At 35.1% G+C, this 17,995-nt stretch overlaps 1 protein-coding gene across 50 annotated transcripts in view; it reads left to right on the plus strand.

Moving 5' to 3' along the window:
- KCNMA1 (potassium calcium-activated channel subfamily M alpha 1) overlaps nt 1-17,995 on the plus strand; it is a 412,923-nt gene that overhangs the window by 375,840 nt on the left and 19,088 nt on the right. For 29 of the 50 annotated variants that reach the window (XM_015866681.2, XM_032445590.1, XM_032445593.1 and 26 more), the window contains 2 exons: nt 8,735-8,848; nt 12,107-12,237. In XM_015866681.2, coding sequence (XP_015722167.1) covers nt 8,735-8,848; nt 12,107-12,237 — 245 coding nt within the window. Of the gene's footprint in view, nt 1-8,734; nt 8,849-9,566; nt 9,651-12,106; nt 12,238-17,995 lie in introns of all 50 variants that reach the window. The other 21 variants (XM_015866684.2, XM_015866674.2, XM_015866673.2 and 18 more) reach the window with 1 other exon arrangement.

Raw genomic sequence — 17,995 nt, forward strand, 5'->3', positions numbered from 1 at the left:
AATTTTTGAAAAAAATTCTCCACCAACTATGACAAAAAAGAGGAAGGAGATTTTGCTGAAACCAAACAGTGTCATGTGGGTACTGAGAAAAACTTGTGGGAATTGTTTCCTCTGTTTTTTTAGGACAGATGGGTTGGATTAGTAATTCTACAATTATATCAGAAATTCTTAAGAATAAATGTTCTATTACTAACACCTCTCAAAAACAGCTTATGCTTTAACCAAAATTAAATTCGTAAAAGATACTTGTACCATTCTGTTTAGGATTTTAACCTTTGTATTTTAAAGACCAGCTTTGTTGTAAATCCTCAATAACTTCTAATTTTTTCATGTTTTAGCTGTTCCTGTATATCTTCTTAGAAATATAATTTCAAACATTTCAGTAATAAGAAGTTCCTATATATGTGTGCGTGTGTGTATATGTGTGCATATATGTATTTATATACTTACATTTTTGTCTTTTATGATACTGTGATTACCCATATCAAATGTAAAGAAAGACTAAGTTTTTGACATTATGTGGATTGAAGTAGACCATGTTATTTATTTGCAGGTTTATATTTCAGATTCAGTTTTTTTTAACTACCTCACATTTGTTATAAAAACACATTTCCAGTTGAATATTTATTAGAATCAAATAACAAGAAATAGATGCTCAGAAATATTAAAAGCCCATACTTGAAAGGATGGCTGTTTACACTCATCCTGGTACTACTGAATTTCTAACGTGAAAACAATTTGTAACAATCTGTTTAAACTTTACAATAAATAGTATTGAGTAGGAAAGTTAATGTGTTAAGTCTTTTATTAAGCCATTTTTAAACCCCACAGTAATGTTTAGATGAGTGAGTGACCATAAATAGTCAGTATGATGCTGAAAACTAAAAAAGAGCTCATAAATTTTCAGAATGATTGTATTGTGTACTGGATACAGTGTCATACATTTTATAGTTGCCACTTAATTTTCACTACTTAAAGAATGCCACAAAACATTTTATTATTATTATTGTCTCTACCAGCTTGATTTCTAGTAAAAAATGAATTTTGTATGCCATATAAATTAAATAAATGTCAGGTGTGTGTAAATAACCTTATGCTGTTGCTTTTTAAAATATACAATGATATCTGAACTATGTGAGATAAGCAAAACCCTTAAGGATCATAGCAAGAAGTCAAAATAACTTGGCATGCTCTATGGTGATGAATGAATTACTTTTCTTTCTAAGATTAATATTCAGTGAAGAGGGGAAATATTGTGAGCCAATATATTGCAAAGTTAGCTAATGAAAGTTCATTTTTCCTTCTTGATTCTAGAAGCTGTACTGAGTGAAGCAGAGTTTCTCAAACCTTACCAATTGGGTACCTTCAGTAATATCACTGTTTTTCTTCAGGCACTGTGTCTACAAGAAAATAGCCACTTTCAGAATCCTATGGACTTACAGTGAAACTAAAATAGAACATGGCATTCTGTATATATGACATACAGAACAGGGTGGTTATATTAATAAGAACAGAGCATAAGACTGTGTTGATGTGTTAGCCATTTCTGTGAACTTTGGAATCAGAAGCAGGGCTGGTTTACACACAGTTAAGTTACTTCTGAAGAGGAAATTGTGCTGTTGAAGTGATACATTTTTAAAATATACTCCAATCCCTAAAACTGTATTTCCTTACTCCCACTTAAAATCGGGCGTATGTGTTATTTGCAAGGTTCTCTTTAGACTGCAGCAGAGATGTAGTGTGGAATCATAGATTAGCTTGAGTTCAAAGTGACCACAAAGGTCGCCAAGTTGCAAGCCCTCTTGCACCTAGGTGAGAACTTTTCTCCAGAAAAGTTGGTTGAGTTAGTGTTAGGCAGAATATGAAATTCATTTTTGAATATGACATGTCTTTAGCACAGCTATTACTCTTAAGCTGTGTGTGTTACCAAAGGCAGTGTTTGAGCAACAAAAAGAAGTTCGACTTGGACTTCTGTTAAAAAATCTTGGCTTATGATTAATCTTTCTTTTATTATGCCAGATCAGAAGGAATTTCTATGTTAAAATATTTAAATTCCATGTTAACATACTTCTCTTTAATATGTAGTTTCCTTTTAATATGTTTGACTCTTATGTTTATGTCAATTATATAATTATCTGTTAATATATTTAAAAACATATTCACACTAAAATGAAAAAAAAAAAAAAAAAAAGTGTCCCATTATTCCAAGCATTTAATCAAGTCCTACAAATTTAATTTTTTTGGAGTCACCTGCATACTGACACTTTTCTGTGTGCTTTTATGGCATCCTGTCAGCTAAAGAGTTGTGACAAGATTTGATGAAATCTGACAGGACTGGACATGATGCAAAATGGCCCCTAGTTGGCACTCTTTGCTGAGAGTTGCTCTTTACAAAATGAAGTGAGACTTGAGAACTTACGGATACTTGTATATAGATTAAACTGCAGGAAATGTGCAGTAGACCACTGCCATATAAATTAGAGGTGGTCTTGATCTGAATCCAGCCTGTCTCAGCACTCACTTCTGGGAATCCAGTTCAGATTTCTTTGATAAAATGAGGCCCTAGCCTTCCCAATCCAGTCTTTGATCCCCAAGACAACCTTGAATGTGGGATTTTAGTTTTGACTCAGCCTATAGAGAACTTAATGACATCTTATCGTAGGTTTCCAGCTCAGTTCCAACTTGAGTAATTTAAAAGTCTGCTGGCACTATTTAGCCCACACAGACCATGAAGTCTAACATAAGAAAATCCAAGTCAATGGAAAAACAGTATTGCTAGAACAGAGTGACAGATGTTGATTATCACAAAATGTCTGTTTAAGCATTTTGTATGGATCCATTTCCTCACTGCATACACCTGAAATTTTGTAGAAGTTATGAAGTAATTGTACTTAAAGATGTGGAATTTTCTTAACTTCATCTGTTAAAGAAATTGTCAGATTACATATTGCAAAAAATGACTGCTGTGGTTATTACTGTTGCAGCTCAGGGGAGCTATTCAGATGCCTCATTTATTGGAGCTTAATAGATTAAAAGTCCAAATTGAGTCTCATGATATAAACCTAATCAAATTCTAATCTGCATAATTTTCCCATAAGCAGCAATAGGAAATTTGTTTAATTTATGTTTCAGTAGTTGCCAATCATGTGTTGGACAGCATTGTTTAATGTATTTATCAAAATGTTTTTATTGCTTGTTTGATATGAAATCTGGCTTTGCTTTTCCTTTTTACTAAGGAAAAAAAAACAACTTTATTTGATATAATGTAGGATGATATAATGACATAATGTAGAATCTTGCCTAACATGATTATATATCATTTTTAATGGTAAGCTTTCTATTTTTATTTGTATTTATTGAATACCTGTCTCTCTGAACTAGGTAATATAGCTTGATTTATTTGATAAGTTTTATTCAGCATATTTATTTATTTTCATTTGGGGTCTAGATGTGCAAGGTTGGTTAATGACCAAACTGAGAAAGAATTCACATCGTTTTATAGTAAATTATTTTACCTGCAAGCCTGTGCTGTACTTAGATACTAACAACTTTATACCCTTGGAGGTATCTAGCATAGAAACCTTTTAAAATGGCAAATGGAGTGTAGGAACAGTTCAATATATAGTCACCTTGAACACTAATGTAAGTGCGTAAAAAAGCAGGAATTATCATTTCTGATGATGTTATGAATGTAAGTATACTCCACAATAAGTGTTTTGGATAACTGCTGTCCACAACATGTTGAATGAGCAATTATGAGTATCTTTTCTACCTCTTTTCAAATATGTCTTTAATTCGGCTGGTACTTCCAGAACAAAATGAGAGAAAAAACAAAGAATGTGTCAAGAAAATATCAAGGCTATGCTTTGAGAGGTTTTAGTAAAGAAAGCCCATTTATTTTGGTAGTTTTGAATTATGTAAGTTTCTGGTTTACCTGTGCAGTTATGGTCTGGGTATTTACTGTGTGAGACTTTGTGTAAAAATCAGGCATTTGCAGAAGGACTTCATCATGAGGTTTTGTATATGGTTGATAGTGGAACTCTAAATGAGACTCAAACTGGGGAAAGACTCTCAAAAGAGCCCGTGAATAAAGAGCCTCAAAGTTGAAAAGAGAAACAATATGGTATCATTTAGCCCCAGATCTCAAGATAATGGAAGTCCAATCCTTCTCTTAATCTTTGATTTTACAACTGGACCCTATCTCACTAGAGCAGCACAAGGACCTATAAGTCATTTGCTCTTTCAACATGTGGGTCCACTAACACATCCAGGAACAGCTGGAAGAGCTAATATCAGCACTGCCCTGTGCCTTCATTAGAATTTTGGTTTGGAGATTTTCACTATGAGTAATTCAACAGAATGGGAATGAACAGACATTAGAGAAGGGCACTTTCTTGGAAGGAAGATGAGCAGCTTTTTCTCTGCAATGGTGTTCTCAGCATTCACTGTACTAGGGGTTGTTCCAGTCTCAGAGCTTGTTACAATTGAGACAGGTATCCTCTTCACCCTCCCTTCCTTGTGGCTGTACCTTTGCCTATGTTTGGGCACAGATGTGGAAGAAAGCATCTCTGCGGATGCTGCTGAGATTTCAGCTTAAGTGAGCTTGGAGCCTACAGAGGCATTTCTGCTTTCCCACATTCCTCTTCTTTTCAAGACCTTTAGAAATAATCTCCAAAAAATATTTAGATCCTCAGGCACAAATTACAATAGAAGTCAGAACTGCTATCAGAATTTGGGATATTCAGGTTCTGAGGTCAAACTACAGCTCTTTGTCTGAGACTGCATGGGACATTTGAGACTAGAATTGTTCCTAAATTGAATGACTGTAACAGATTCCCATGAATGTCAGCAGCTTTTTAGCTGCATGACTGCTGCTGAACTTTCCTGGTGTACCCCAGTGGCAGTACTTCTGAGAATAACAGGTATAGTCTTTCATTACATTGAATTCAACAGAATATTAATGGACATTGTCAGAAAACAGTAGCAAAGGGATATAGCTGTGAGGTCCTTTTGTAAGAGAATTATTATTGTGTGTCCCTGCTTAATGAAAATCCTGGTCTCATATTCCTTCATGTTCACTTGTCACAGATGTGTTTGGCAGTTCACTGCCTGCATGCTACTTGTCAATGCCCAAAATATGACTTCTGTTTCATGCTTCTTGGGTGAGCCAGAGCTAGTTCACAGCATGTATGATTTAGAAATTATATTTTTGAGGACTTTAGTGCTTGCTTTAGCCAATGAATCCCATGGCACCTTTCCCCAGAATAGCCTTAATTAAAGGGCATTATCAATCTACATAGCACTTTAATGACAGTATCACAACCTTTAGAGTTTTCAGTTTGGTAAACTACATTCTGCCTACACAGATCCAGTTTAGTAAAACATGAATCTTTTGAAAGGGAAAGGAGCTATAAAGTATCTTTTATGACTCTTTGGAACTGAAGATTTTTTAATAGGCGTAGCATAATAATCTGGTTTGTGAATTTGCCCATCTGGTTCCCCAGGACAGAAGTATTGTGCATCCCATCCCTCCAACAGCTATATTTTTCTCTGTTTTAAAACTCCGGTAAACCTCTACCATCAGCAAACTAAAATGATCTATATGCTGCTACATAGAGCAGGCCTTACTGCATTTCACATGATGTTACCCAGTTAAGTGAACTTAATAAGAATAAAAAAAAAACAGTTTGCCCAGCACAATCAGTAGATCACTTGGCCATCATACCAGTTTCTCCAAACCTCATTTAAGCAGAGCAGTCAGTAATTATTACCAGTGTTTTCATTGGGCAGAAGTCACTGTGAAGCTGTGCCAGAATTTCCTAATTTTGAACTCCAAACCATTTCCTTCCTTGGATTTTATGGCTGCTACCACTACTGCCAGCTTTGGTAGGATGACCCCAGATTTTTTAAATTCTTTTTCAGAAGCTCCAGTTGCCATTGTATTTCCTTATACAATGACTTCAGCTTCAAGAGCCTGTGTAAATTTTACTCTAGAGATCGATCCTGTTGAGCAATTGTAGCTGCAACTCCCTTAGTTGTTTGCTGAGCAAGGAGACACTGTGGTTAGAAGAAGATCACAACTATCAGCCCAGCTTTACTATTTTTATGAACGTTAATGGAACAAGGTTTGGTGACTGAAGGAGAAAATGGAATATGAAAAGGAAAATGAAAAGAGGCTATGAGGAAAGCATGTCATTTCTAAATGAATGCTCTGTGCAGAGGAATTGGATCTTTTCACAGCAGAAAATGGATCTTAAATCTGATGCCTTAGCTTGTTTCAGCTTCTGTAATGAAATAGACTTTTCCTAATACCCTGTGACCTGAATTTCTCCCAGCTTTATGGGTGCTATTCCTTGATGCACAAACCTGTATTTTCTCAAGTCAGCATTTGATGATGGATGTCAAAATACAGGTCATGTATTATGCATATAGCATTACCGATTTAAGGTGTTTACTTGTCAAGTTGAAGAAATTCAAAAATGTCACATTCACTGAATCTGCACAGCTGTCACTTGTAGTTTTTCATGCCTTTAAATGAAAGTTCTGATAAAGCAGGTTAGTTTTCCTGCACCTTTTTTTTCTTCTTCTTCTAGAGGGAAGAAAAAATAAATAGAAAGCCTATCTATAGAGTTTACCTTATGACTTGGAGCAGGAGTATGGCCTGAAGGTGGATGGTGCTTTGTGACTCCAAACATAAGCACACAAAATTTTTAAGAATTTCAATTCTTCTTTTTCTGAACATATTGCAATAGCTGTGTATTTTTTGGAAGAGGCTTTGTAGAATTAATCCCAGGCAGGGAAATTAAATTAAAATAACAAATATTTATTATACCTTCCCAGATCATAGAATGAAAAATATTTAGTCATGAGTCTGTTTTTCATTCAAGGAGAAAAAATATCACTTAAACATGCTTCTTGCATTTCAGACTGAATGCACTGTGTGTGCAGTGTGCAATTACAGAGCTCCTGACAGTCTGTGTCAAACGGAAATGCCACATTTACTTCAATCTTCTAACACTTCTAGACATTTGTCTAGGAAGACAAATATTTGAAGGGTTAGAGAGAGGTGGTTGCAAACAGCCATGTATGGAGCACGTGTGTGCACACATGTGCACACCTGCATGTATTTACAATGCAGTAGTAGGACGATAAGAAGAATTTACACATTTAGAAGCATTTATGCCAACTTTCTTCAATTTGCTTGTAGCTGACTGGGAAATACTGATGGGCTCTTATCATCTGGAGAGCTTGATTCACTGAAAGATATTTGAGGTAGTGCATCCTGAGACAGGGAGAGGACAGCTCTCAGGAAAGAGGGCAGCAGGTCCTCCATGAATCCCCCCCAAGACGTACCGCCCTAGGGTGCTTGGGTTATTGCACATCTTGCTGGCCTGCTGTAGCCGGTATCTGCTGGAGGTAATCCCAGGGAAAACTCTATACCAGCTGACTACCATCAGTAATGAGACCTTGGTGGAGACCAGCCACCCTGGTAATGTGAGTACCTTTCTGTTAAACTGACCAATGTTAGCTTGCTTCTGTGTACTTTCTTTGATAGTGGTAAACCTTATGGAGAAGCACTGGTGCTTTTGTACTACATCCTTTACTTACAGACCTCATGCTGTAAATAGGGAATTAAGACTGGCACCTTTTGGAGCGCTAAGTCTCTCACTGATTCTAGATTTGTTAGTTATGTATTCTATAATTAATAAAGATGAGATTTAGGGAGGAATGAACTGAAAGTCAAATAAAAAATTCCATTACATCAATAAGTCTAGATCAAGCGATCCTTATAGTTGCCTATAAACTGAAGGAACAGCCATGTCATCTTGTTCTGAGTTCAGTAGCAGATGACTGTACCACCGAGTTTAACTGAGGGAAAGAGTTTCCACACTGCAAAACTATGAAGTTATATCAGGAACTTTTCTATGATTAATTTAGAATTGGCATATGAAAAAATCAAAATTATTTCAGGTCAGTAATGAGAGACAAAAATCTGTCCCTGGAACTCAAGGACAAAAATCTGTCAAGGAACTCAGGCAAAATGTGGCTTAAAAAAAAAATTAAAAAAAAAAAAAAAAAAAAAAAAGTTTTCTCAGAAATGTGTGTTTTAAAGCAAGCTTGGCCTATTCCTATTCCTAGCTGACAAATATTTGCTTAAAAACACTGTTTTGACCATGGTCTTAAATGAAGTTCTAAATTAATACTCAGGGTTCACCATCATTATTATGAATTTGATTTATATTAATTTTATTTATATTTATTTATATTATCTTAATCATTTATGTTCATATTTTGAAAAGCAAAACATTTAGTGTGTTTTAAGTACCCAGGATAAAAAAATGTATTCCAGCTTCTCCGTTAGCTACCAAATTACCGGATTACTACCTTACTCTTTGTAAATGACCTTTATCTTTCTGAAGGATTATACTTGTAAGAAATAATTGTTGAAAATTAAGTCAATCTTAAAAAAATAAAAATAAAGACAGATGTCTTTATTGTTCTTTTCTTAAAAAGTTAATGCATAGGAAATTCCTTGCTGATGGTGCTCCTTTTTAAAAATTTCTGTCATTATATGTCTATCTGCCTAAGTCTTTTTATTTTTATAGACTTAATGTCTAAATATCTTTAGTTATTTATTTTATTTTATTTTATTTTATTTTATTTTATTTTATTTTATTTATTTTATTTTATTTTATTATTTTATTTTATTTTATTTTATTTTATTATTTTTCAGGCTTTACACCCCCTGGTATGGATAGGTCATCTCCAGACAACAGTCCTGTCCACGGCCTGTTACGTCAACCCTCCATTACAACAGGAGCCAACATCCCTATTATAACAGAACTAGGTAAGAAGAGCATTTATCCTATCATGTACACTCCTCTGTCTTTTTCCCGCTTCCCTTCTTACATGACATCAGGAAAATTCCTTGTATCGCATCTTACACTGCCATGTTTTCTGATAACTCTTTTAAATTGCTGTCTCCAAAGAAAGATTAGTTACAGTTGTTTCACTTTATTTGAATAACTAAAATATATTTCTCTCTTTCTTCTGTGTTTTTTCCATTTTCTTTAAACAAACACTATCAAACAAGATACTTTTTAAAAAACGTAACAAATAAGCAGGGTTCTTTGAGATAAGGTTATAAAAGAACAGAAAACATCCCCCCAAAACCCCACAGTAAGTATAAGCAGGCATATCCTGTGCGTTTAGTCAATAGTAAGAGGCTATTTGTTTATTTCTTCATGGTCCAGAACTGTTTAATCATGTGTAACCAATCTCTGTATAACTGTATGAGATATTTTACCCTTGAGAATATGATGATGGTAGGTAACCAGGCTCTGATTTCCACTCTGGCTGTGGGTATTTATGTTGTCAAGTGGTGTGATGTGAAGTGCAGAAGCTGTTCTGCTTTTTCATGGCAAATACAAACTTGATTTGTGGTCCTTTGTCCTTTTATTTTTATTTTTTTTTTCAGTTTTATTTTTTAGAGCCTTACCTGTCTTTTTCCCTTACTTTATTCTCTTTCTGTACTTTCTTTTCCCCCTAAATACTTTACTTATTAGCTAAGCCTGGCAAACTTCTGCCTTTGGTTTCAATCAGTCAGGAAAAAAACAGTGGAACCCACATTCTAATGATAACTGAACTGGGTAAGAAGTGCCTTTTTCCTTCACATCACTGTCTTATTTTCTGTTGTTGTTCTTACTGTCATCAGCTTTTTCTTTATTTATCTGGCTGTATCAGAGGGGCTACCCTCATGGCACTGCTTTTAATGTGTTTTATTTGTGGTTCTGGTTGAAATTGACTGTCTTGTTCTGGCCTTTCTTAATGATTTTTTTATTTTTTATTTTTTTCACGCAGCATCAGTAAACCTTTGATCACACTCGTCTGACCTGCCGGCTGTTTTCATAGCACCTCTCACCAATTCATTTTCTCTGGCCTGGGCTACCACCTCCCGGGTCCCTCCTCCCCCTGCCAATTTTTCTCTCCTTTTCTCTCTCCTTTTCTTTCTCTGTTTGTTATTTCAGCCTGTTATCAATTTGGTGGACATGCCTTAGTGGTGCTCAGAGGAAGTCAAAGAAGAAGTAAAATATATCAGAAAAGAACCCCCAGTATCACAGTTTCCCTTCAGCTATTTGTTTTTTTTGGGGGGGGGGAGTAGGCCATCTCTCTGAAGCTCAGGTTTTGAAGCTGCAAAAAAAGCATCGAAGCTTCTGTGTTTTTCCTCCCCATAAAGAGAGATCTCAGAAGTCTTTGTGAGCAGTGTTTTATTAGCATTTCCAACAGTGCAGCAGCCAACGTCCATACCTACTTCACCCAGCCTGGAGACCTTTCATAGACATCATAGCAGTTAACTTTCATCAGGTAGAAAAAAGATATTGGGGATAAAGCAGCACTCACAGGATTCACGCTGGATTTGTAGTACTGTAGAAGCTGACACCACGCACAACTAGTAAGCAGGTGTCAAAGTCAGGTATTAGTCTGCCAGATGTAAGTGGAAAAAGAATGCTGCTGTCAATAGTGCCTGCTCTCAGTGAGCAAATTAAACTAAGGCACGAGCACTTCAAAAAGTACATTTTGAAATGATGCGTCAGGCTTTCAAATACTATTTTGCTCAAGATCCTGGAGGATAAATTGATAGCCATTATATAAGAAAGGAATAGTGTAGATATTGGCATTTACTAGGGTGAAAGTTTTCAGCTCGCAGAGCAGAACACTTCTCCATTTAAAATGCTGAGGAGTTATGTTTACCTGGTTACATCTGGAAGTGGGAAGGTATGGTTTTTAAATCCTACTTCATCTCTGGTCCTGATTTGCAGTATGAACATGGCCAAGTGCTAGTTCAGCGAGACTCTAAGTGGAAGACAGCAACACTCATCTCTCTTAGAGGAGTATAATGAGGCTTTATCTGTAAATATTCATATTTTGCTAGCAAACCATGGCACATTTGGTACTATATACAAGTTGAGAAAGGAGTGGATAGAAAATGAAACCATGCAGGATGATTAGAATAGCGGGCACAGTTCCTAAACTTAGAAGTCCAAAACTAAAATCTGACCAATAGCAGCTCTCATGTTGATTTCTAAGCTCCCTGACTTGGATCATCAGATGGGCTCATGTAATGGATTAGGAACATAGTCAAAGAATGCAGCTGAAAATGCCCCAAAGTTTTCTGAGTTAACTCCCACTCACAGGATTTTAATTTAATTTGTCATTTAATAAGCTAAATATTATTTCAGTGACATTGCTAAGCAGTCCATGTTTTTGTGTCTAAGGAGGGCTAATATGGAAATTAAATACATAATGAAACATTATTCACTAGATAAGTTGATCTCAAGGAAAATGAAGTAGAGGCAGAGAGCTTAGCTGCGACAATAAAATGTCAGAGAAGGTCTAAACGACAAATATTACTTTGTGCTTTTCTTTAAAGCAGTCTGATATAGGTCCTTTTTCACGCTGGCTAATACAGAATTTGTGGCAGTGAGGTTATATAGACAAATATTTGAGCAAAAGGTAGTGCTGCAAGAGAATAGCTGAGATGTTGTTCATTCATTCAGATAAATGCATGTTAAAGGGATAGTTTATTGTCTTTTCAGCTGTAAATGCATTAACACCATTCTAGTAAGAATCACAGCAACACAGCTAACAGATGCCTGTGGGCTAATTCAGAGTTTTATGGGCAGCCTCTATTTTAGAAAGAAATTTTGACTTGGTGTCTTGTGACAACATTTCACTGTACATGCATTCATACAACCTTAGCCATTGTACCTGACTAATACCAGGATTGTTTCAACATATGGAACAGCTCAGTGGATCCTTTTTGTGTGCAGGCAGATGGTGCCACAAAGCTGCTTTTACAGGAAAGGGATAGTCACCTATCAAGAGCAAGAGTCGCATCTCATGAGCAAGATACCAATCAAAAGATTTTTGTGTAAATGCACATTTTCACATCCATCTTGATTTTATTTTCAGTGACGTCAAAGGCACAAGTCTGTGTTTCCAGACATAAGTTTTTCTTTTTCTTTCTGACTGTGTAATATGTAAGGTCATATACTGGTGACCCAGAGGCACTTTATGATTGTATTATTATGATTATTGTTTTCAGTAAATGATTCAAATGTTCAGTTCTTGGACCAAGATGATGATGATGACCCAGACACAGAACTGTACCTCACGCAGCCCTTTGCATGTGGAACCGCATTTGCTGTCAGCGTGCTGGACTCTCTCATGAGCGCAGTAAGCAAACAAAATCTTTTTTTTTTCCATCAGAGTTATGGGGAAAGAGGAAAAAATGTAATTCTTGTAGTGCAGGTAGTCAGGAGAATATAGTTTTCTCCCAAATGTCAAGAGAATTCCAGAACATTTACTAGGATTTTTTTTTATTTTTATTTTTTTTTTCTGTTGGATTCAGAGACTCAGATCCAAAACAAAGAAGATATCTTGGACTACCATGAACCCAAAGTTTTTAAAAACAGATTTTCTTGTCCAGCTTAAGGGGTAACAGTTTCCAAAAATGTTGTATCTCCTAAAACCCTAATTCCTTGCATCATTCTATGCTCACTATGCATATCAGATAACAGCAACCATGTTTTAAGCTTCTAATTTCTTCTAGCCCTCAGTAGTGCTCTTGGTGCTGGAGGATGCTGATAGAACCATACTAAATACAAAAGCCATTGTACACATCATGTGGACTCTACTTTTGTGAAGGGAGGTTGTAATCTCTTTTTCAAATGAGTTGTCGTATGAATCAAGCCATAACTGCATGCTGGAACCTACAGATGGTGGCATTTGGTTATGCCTACACTAGGTCTACCACCATGGTACAGTTTCAAAGCAAACATCTTGGTCAAAGTCCCTTTCATTCTCCCTTGTTCCGTACTGGCTTTTTTAAGAACAGTTTTGCTCTGTAAGCTACACTTCAGAGGAACCTTAAGCCCTGTTAGATGTAGCAAGGACATATCCTTTTTAAAATAGTATAGGCTTTTTGAGCTCTCTCTGTAATACAGTTCCATGGTGCCAGCAATAAAACCTCACATAATATTAGAAATGAGCAGACTGATTTCTTTAAGAACCAAGTCTGACCTTCACCTAAATTCAGAATGACGTATTTGCTTTTAAGAAAAAGTCACAATAATCTTTGTTATTTGATATTTCATTCATATTTCATATTTATATACCTATATTTCATTTTTAAAAAAATTTTCGGCTATATTCTTTATATGTTCCATCCGCAGCTGAATAGTATCAGTCTACAGTGATAAAATTTTATTCTAATGCAGCTTAGGAGTTTGCAATAAAATCAGAAAATGCATTTTTTGAAAGTTATTGGCCATGTTTTGCAGACTTGACAAATTCAGAAAGCCTAAGCAAGCACACCTAAAATTTGTATGTTCCCTAACTAAAATCTCTATGAATAATATAGCTTTAACATTTTCTCCTTGTAAATGGGAATTATTTAACATGAAGATTCCAAATTGTTATATTGAGTACTGTTTACCTAGTCACATTATTATCTAAAGAAATGTCTCCGGATGAATTTTTCTGAAGGCAGTTTCCAGGGTTGTATTAATTCTTCTGATCATGACTGGCATCCCCACAAAAAGATGCAAAATGCTATGGATGTCATTACTTTCTTGTGCAACAATACATGGTCTAGATGACAGATATTCAAGAAGGAGAATAGAGAACATTACTGCTTAGAATTTTTCCTTAGAACTTATCACATAGTCCTCACAATAGCTGTAATTCTTGCCGCCTTTCATACACTTACTGTTTTTGGTAACATGTCCCTCTATTTCTGATATTTTTTTCTTCAACAGATATTTTTTTCAAGCATTTTTGCATCTCAGTCATCATATATGTTGGATACAGTGCAGCCTGAAGCCAGAGAATTAAATTTGATAATAAGAGTAAATAATTTTGACTTAGAAAAAATATTAATCAAACAGATTAGTCAAGGATTCAGTCGATTAGAGTAGCCCATTGTCCAATCTTTTTTTTTTCTATTTTTTTTTTTTTCCCAATACTTTGTATACCAGTGGCATTTTCTTCCTGAAAAGTCTAGTAAATGCTTGGAAAAGTAACATTCTTCCTGATTCTTCAGAAGATGTAAGATGTGTGAGATGGTGAAATTTTATTATCTCATTGGTTTTTATTTGTTTGTTATTCTAGAGTATGCTTATTTTTAGGAAACAACATCTATTTATTCTGCCTAATTTCAACCCAGCAGTGGCAAAGTAAAACCAAAATCTGAAACTGTGAGACCTACAGTTATTTTTTCATCTTATTAGTTACACAGGAATTCTGTGCTGTAAAGAAATAATTCAGCTTGTGCCATTCTTTGCCAGCTCATTTTTAGAGAAGAAAATAGTTCGATATTCAATCCACTTAGTGATTTGGTTTTATTGTTACTTAATTTTTATAACAAAATTCCAAGTTATGATCTCTGTTGTTATTTAAGGAATGTGAATGCCTCACATGAGCTAATATACAAATGCACAATGGATGAATTGCTCCATTAAGAATGAATTGCTATTTGCACTGATGAAATTTTGTAGTAAAACAGCTATAAGAAAGATTAGAAAATAGAATAAGATAAGACAGTGGAATAATACCCATGCATGCAGTATTCTTTCTGACTTCCAGACAGTTTAGAAGTTACATATAGAGATTTAGGTGTAGAAAAAGAGAGGCAAAATGTGTATTGTATCCTTTTGTATGAACTTTTTATGTGGAGTTGTATCCACAAGCCATATTGCTAAATATAATACTTTTGTTAAATTATGGAGTTATTGATTATCAGTTCAGTAGTACTGAATGGTGTTGCATTATTCCAAATTTATTAATATAGGAATAGTAGGCTAACGAATCTCAGGAAGTATGGTCACTTTCTGATTCAAATCTGAAAACTGGAAGGCACTATCTTCTGCTTGTTTAGTTTTATTTCCTATAAAATGACAATATTAGACAACTCGAATTTGAAAATCATGTTATTTTCTTATTTCAAAGGTAAAAGGCTTAACAAAGTTCACTTTTCAAAAGACTGCCTACAGGCAATCCTGTTGTATTAGGCGTTTGTCTTCTCCAGCAAAAGCAGTGTATTACAAAGCTTGTGTTTCACAGTGTGGTAGTTTGAAGATCATTGCTCAAAAGATAAAAATGACATAAAAAACTGGACTGTCCTTTCAACAACTTGGTAACAGAGCTTCAACAGAAGTGCAGGAGTGTGCTCTGTATGAAGACTGCATACATGTCTCATGTTTTAAGTGAATGGTGACTATTGTTAAATCATGCCAGCTAAGCATTACTATGTCTCTAAAGAGGCATAGTGCCATAGTCTGCCATTAGTGACTTGAATGATATATGAATATTTGTAATGTCATAACACATGCAAACCTAGGGAAAGAGTATATATAGTCTGTTAGTCTCAAGGTGAGGCCACTCCTGAAAAGCAAAGTATGCTCTTATCACCAAATTGAGCATAATTGAAAATCATTAGATTGTAATGTATAAAAAAGATAAAATAGATATAAAATAGCTTAAGAGAGCCAAGTTTTTTTTTTTTTTTGATTTGCTTTGTTTTTTGAGGGGGAATGGGAAGGAGAACTTTTTCCTTTTCTGGTTGTTAATGAGATAGTTACAACAGATAACAGTTACATTTCTGTTCTTCATTCTAACTCAGACATGTTTTTTCTTAGTAGAAGTCCTTGATGTTTGCATGTTCATGTTTGCATATGAATTATCTGTTTATTAGAATTTCTCCAATTGGAAAAGGAAAAAAAGTAAAAAATAGTTATTTGAAAAAGGTATCAAAAACTGCATGAAGTGGAAGAGTGACCTTCTTAGAATAAGCTCACTTAAAAACAAAAAAAAAAACACCAAACAAACAAAAAACATACACACTAGCAAGCATAAAAAATGGCAGGTATGGCTTGGAAAAATGACAGTTTTAGAGTAATTATAAATGAAATGCAAAATGTCATTAAAGTTAAAGCAACGTTATTAAAAGATGTGCTAATTTTCAGTTAATTTTTTTGTAAAGGACCAATTAGTTGAAGAGGTTTGACAGTGCCAACTGCAAAATATAAGCGCTCTGGTAATTATAATTTAAAAAATAATTGATAAGGAAAGCATCCCCAAAACACTGCAAAGAGCCACTCTACGCTTCAGGTGCATAGGCTAGGTGGCAGTGCTAGCTCAGATATTAGTGCCAGAATTTCCTTGTTATTTACTCACTTTTAGCGTCTATGATGCATTTTCTTTTTTCTTTATTTAGCCTGTTCCATGTCATATTCGCACTGTGGATGCTGATTAAAGTGACACTATGCAGATGTTCATTATGGGGTACAGTTAATGGCAGGAGCAAACAAATATATTTTCAGCTATGATTTAACAGCCAAGAAGAGTAATTCACTGCCATAACTGAAGAATGTTGTGTTATACTCTAAGTACAGCAGCACCTTTCCAAAGTCATTCTGTAGAGTGCTTCCTTACAAGTACTGGCATATCCAGGCCATGTACCCTCCCACAGAGCAAGTAAGAGATCACTCTCAAATTAATTTCAGTGTATTATTATTCCAAAGGAAATGGATATCAGCTAGTTCAGCTTTTCAGTGTTAGAATCATAGAAATCATAGAATTATAGGAACAATTTGAATTGGAAAGACAAACATGAAGATCAATGTTCCCTAATTCCAGACCAGTGAGGGGTAGTAAAATGAGTATGATTTTTGTGGCAATTAAAGGCACAGAAAGATAGGATTTTTCTCAGGAGCATTAAATCAGTGTATGGGAGGATGCAACCCTATTAAGCAAAAGATGCCAAGTTACCACTTCCTTTTCACCCATCCTTGTTTGGTTGCAGCTGGGCATTTTCTGGTCATCTGCAATGCTTGCACTGTTGTAAAAAGCTGGAATTTTTATGCTTATCAATAGAAATTGAAGAAAATGGTCATTTGGCTGCACTCATCCATCTGATTAAATGGTGACATCCGTATCAGTCATGGTGTGAAACCCAAATTAAGCCATTGTTCCAAGAGAAATGTTGCCTTCTTTGCTAATAAGTGTCTTAGCTTTGCCTTAACATTTGTCTAGCTGCGGGAAGCCTTTGTCGCATGACAGCATTCTGTTACATTGACAATAGGCCGGATTCTTTTCTCTTTTGCACCAATTTTGTTACAGTTTATGGCTCCCAGAGTTACTCCTGGTTGGCACATAAGTCAGAATTGGGCCCATTTTTCCTTAGTTGTTATGGGCTTTGGGGAGGTTAATTTTATTTTGTTCTACTTTACTTACTTTTATATTTTATTTTCGTATTATTTAATTCCTATTAATAATTTTATGACAAGTGCCTGCCATTATACATTACTTTACATTTTGCTATCATTTGTCTGTTTAATATAAAATCTACAGTACAGTGAGCAAAATGATCCCAGTATAATTTCTTAGTAGATCGTTCTCTAGTGAGCTATAACTGAGGGTATTTGTGCACTTGCACAGTACAAAATGCATAAGATAGAACATTATACGTGTTTAAATCTTGGATTCTAGATATAGAAGCTGTGATTTCCAATATAGAATAAAGAGAGTATGAGGTGCAAACCAGGAAAGTTAGGCCTAATCATACCTATCTCTTAAAGAGCAATAAAATCTTCAGTATGTCTTCAGACTTTTGCATGTTTTTGCCAGTCTCTGCAATTCACCAAGCTATGAAAATGTTATTTTACATAGATCAACAACTTTCACTCTTTGAGTAGCTGAACATTACTTGTCAGACTTAGCTATGTTGTCATAAGCTTATAAACCAGACTTTAAATAGTCTACCTGTGGAACCATGTATTACTTTTTCTCCGTGTACCAACTTGATTCATAGCAGTAAAGTTAAAAATAGTATTTTTGAATAAATTACTTCTGTGAACATGTATAATTTAAGTGCCATATAGAATATGCAGAAGTATGTTTTTACTGATAGGTCTTTTCCAGTTTCTATTATACA

Source organism: Coturnix japonica, chromosome 6 (genome assembly GCF_001577835.2).
Source record: "Coturnix japonica isolate 7356 chromosome 6, Coturnix japonica 2.1, whole genome shotgun sequence".
NCBI classification, from domain to species: domain Eukaryota; kingdom Metazoa; phylum Chordata; class Aves; order Galliformes; family Phasianidae; genus Coturnix; species Coturnix japonica.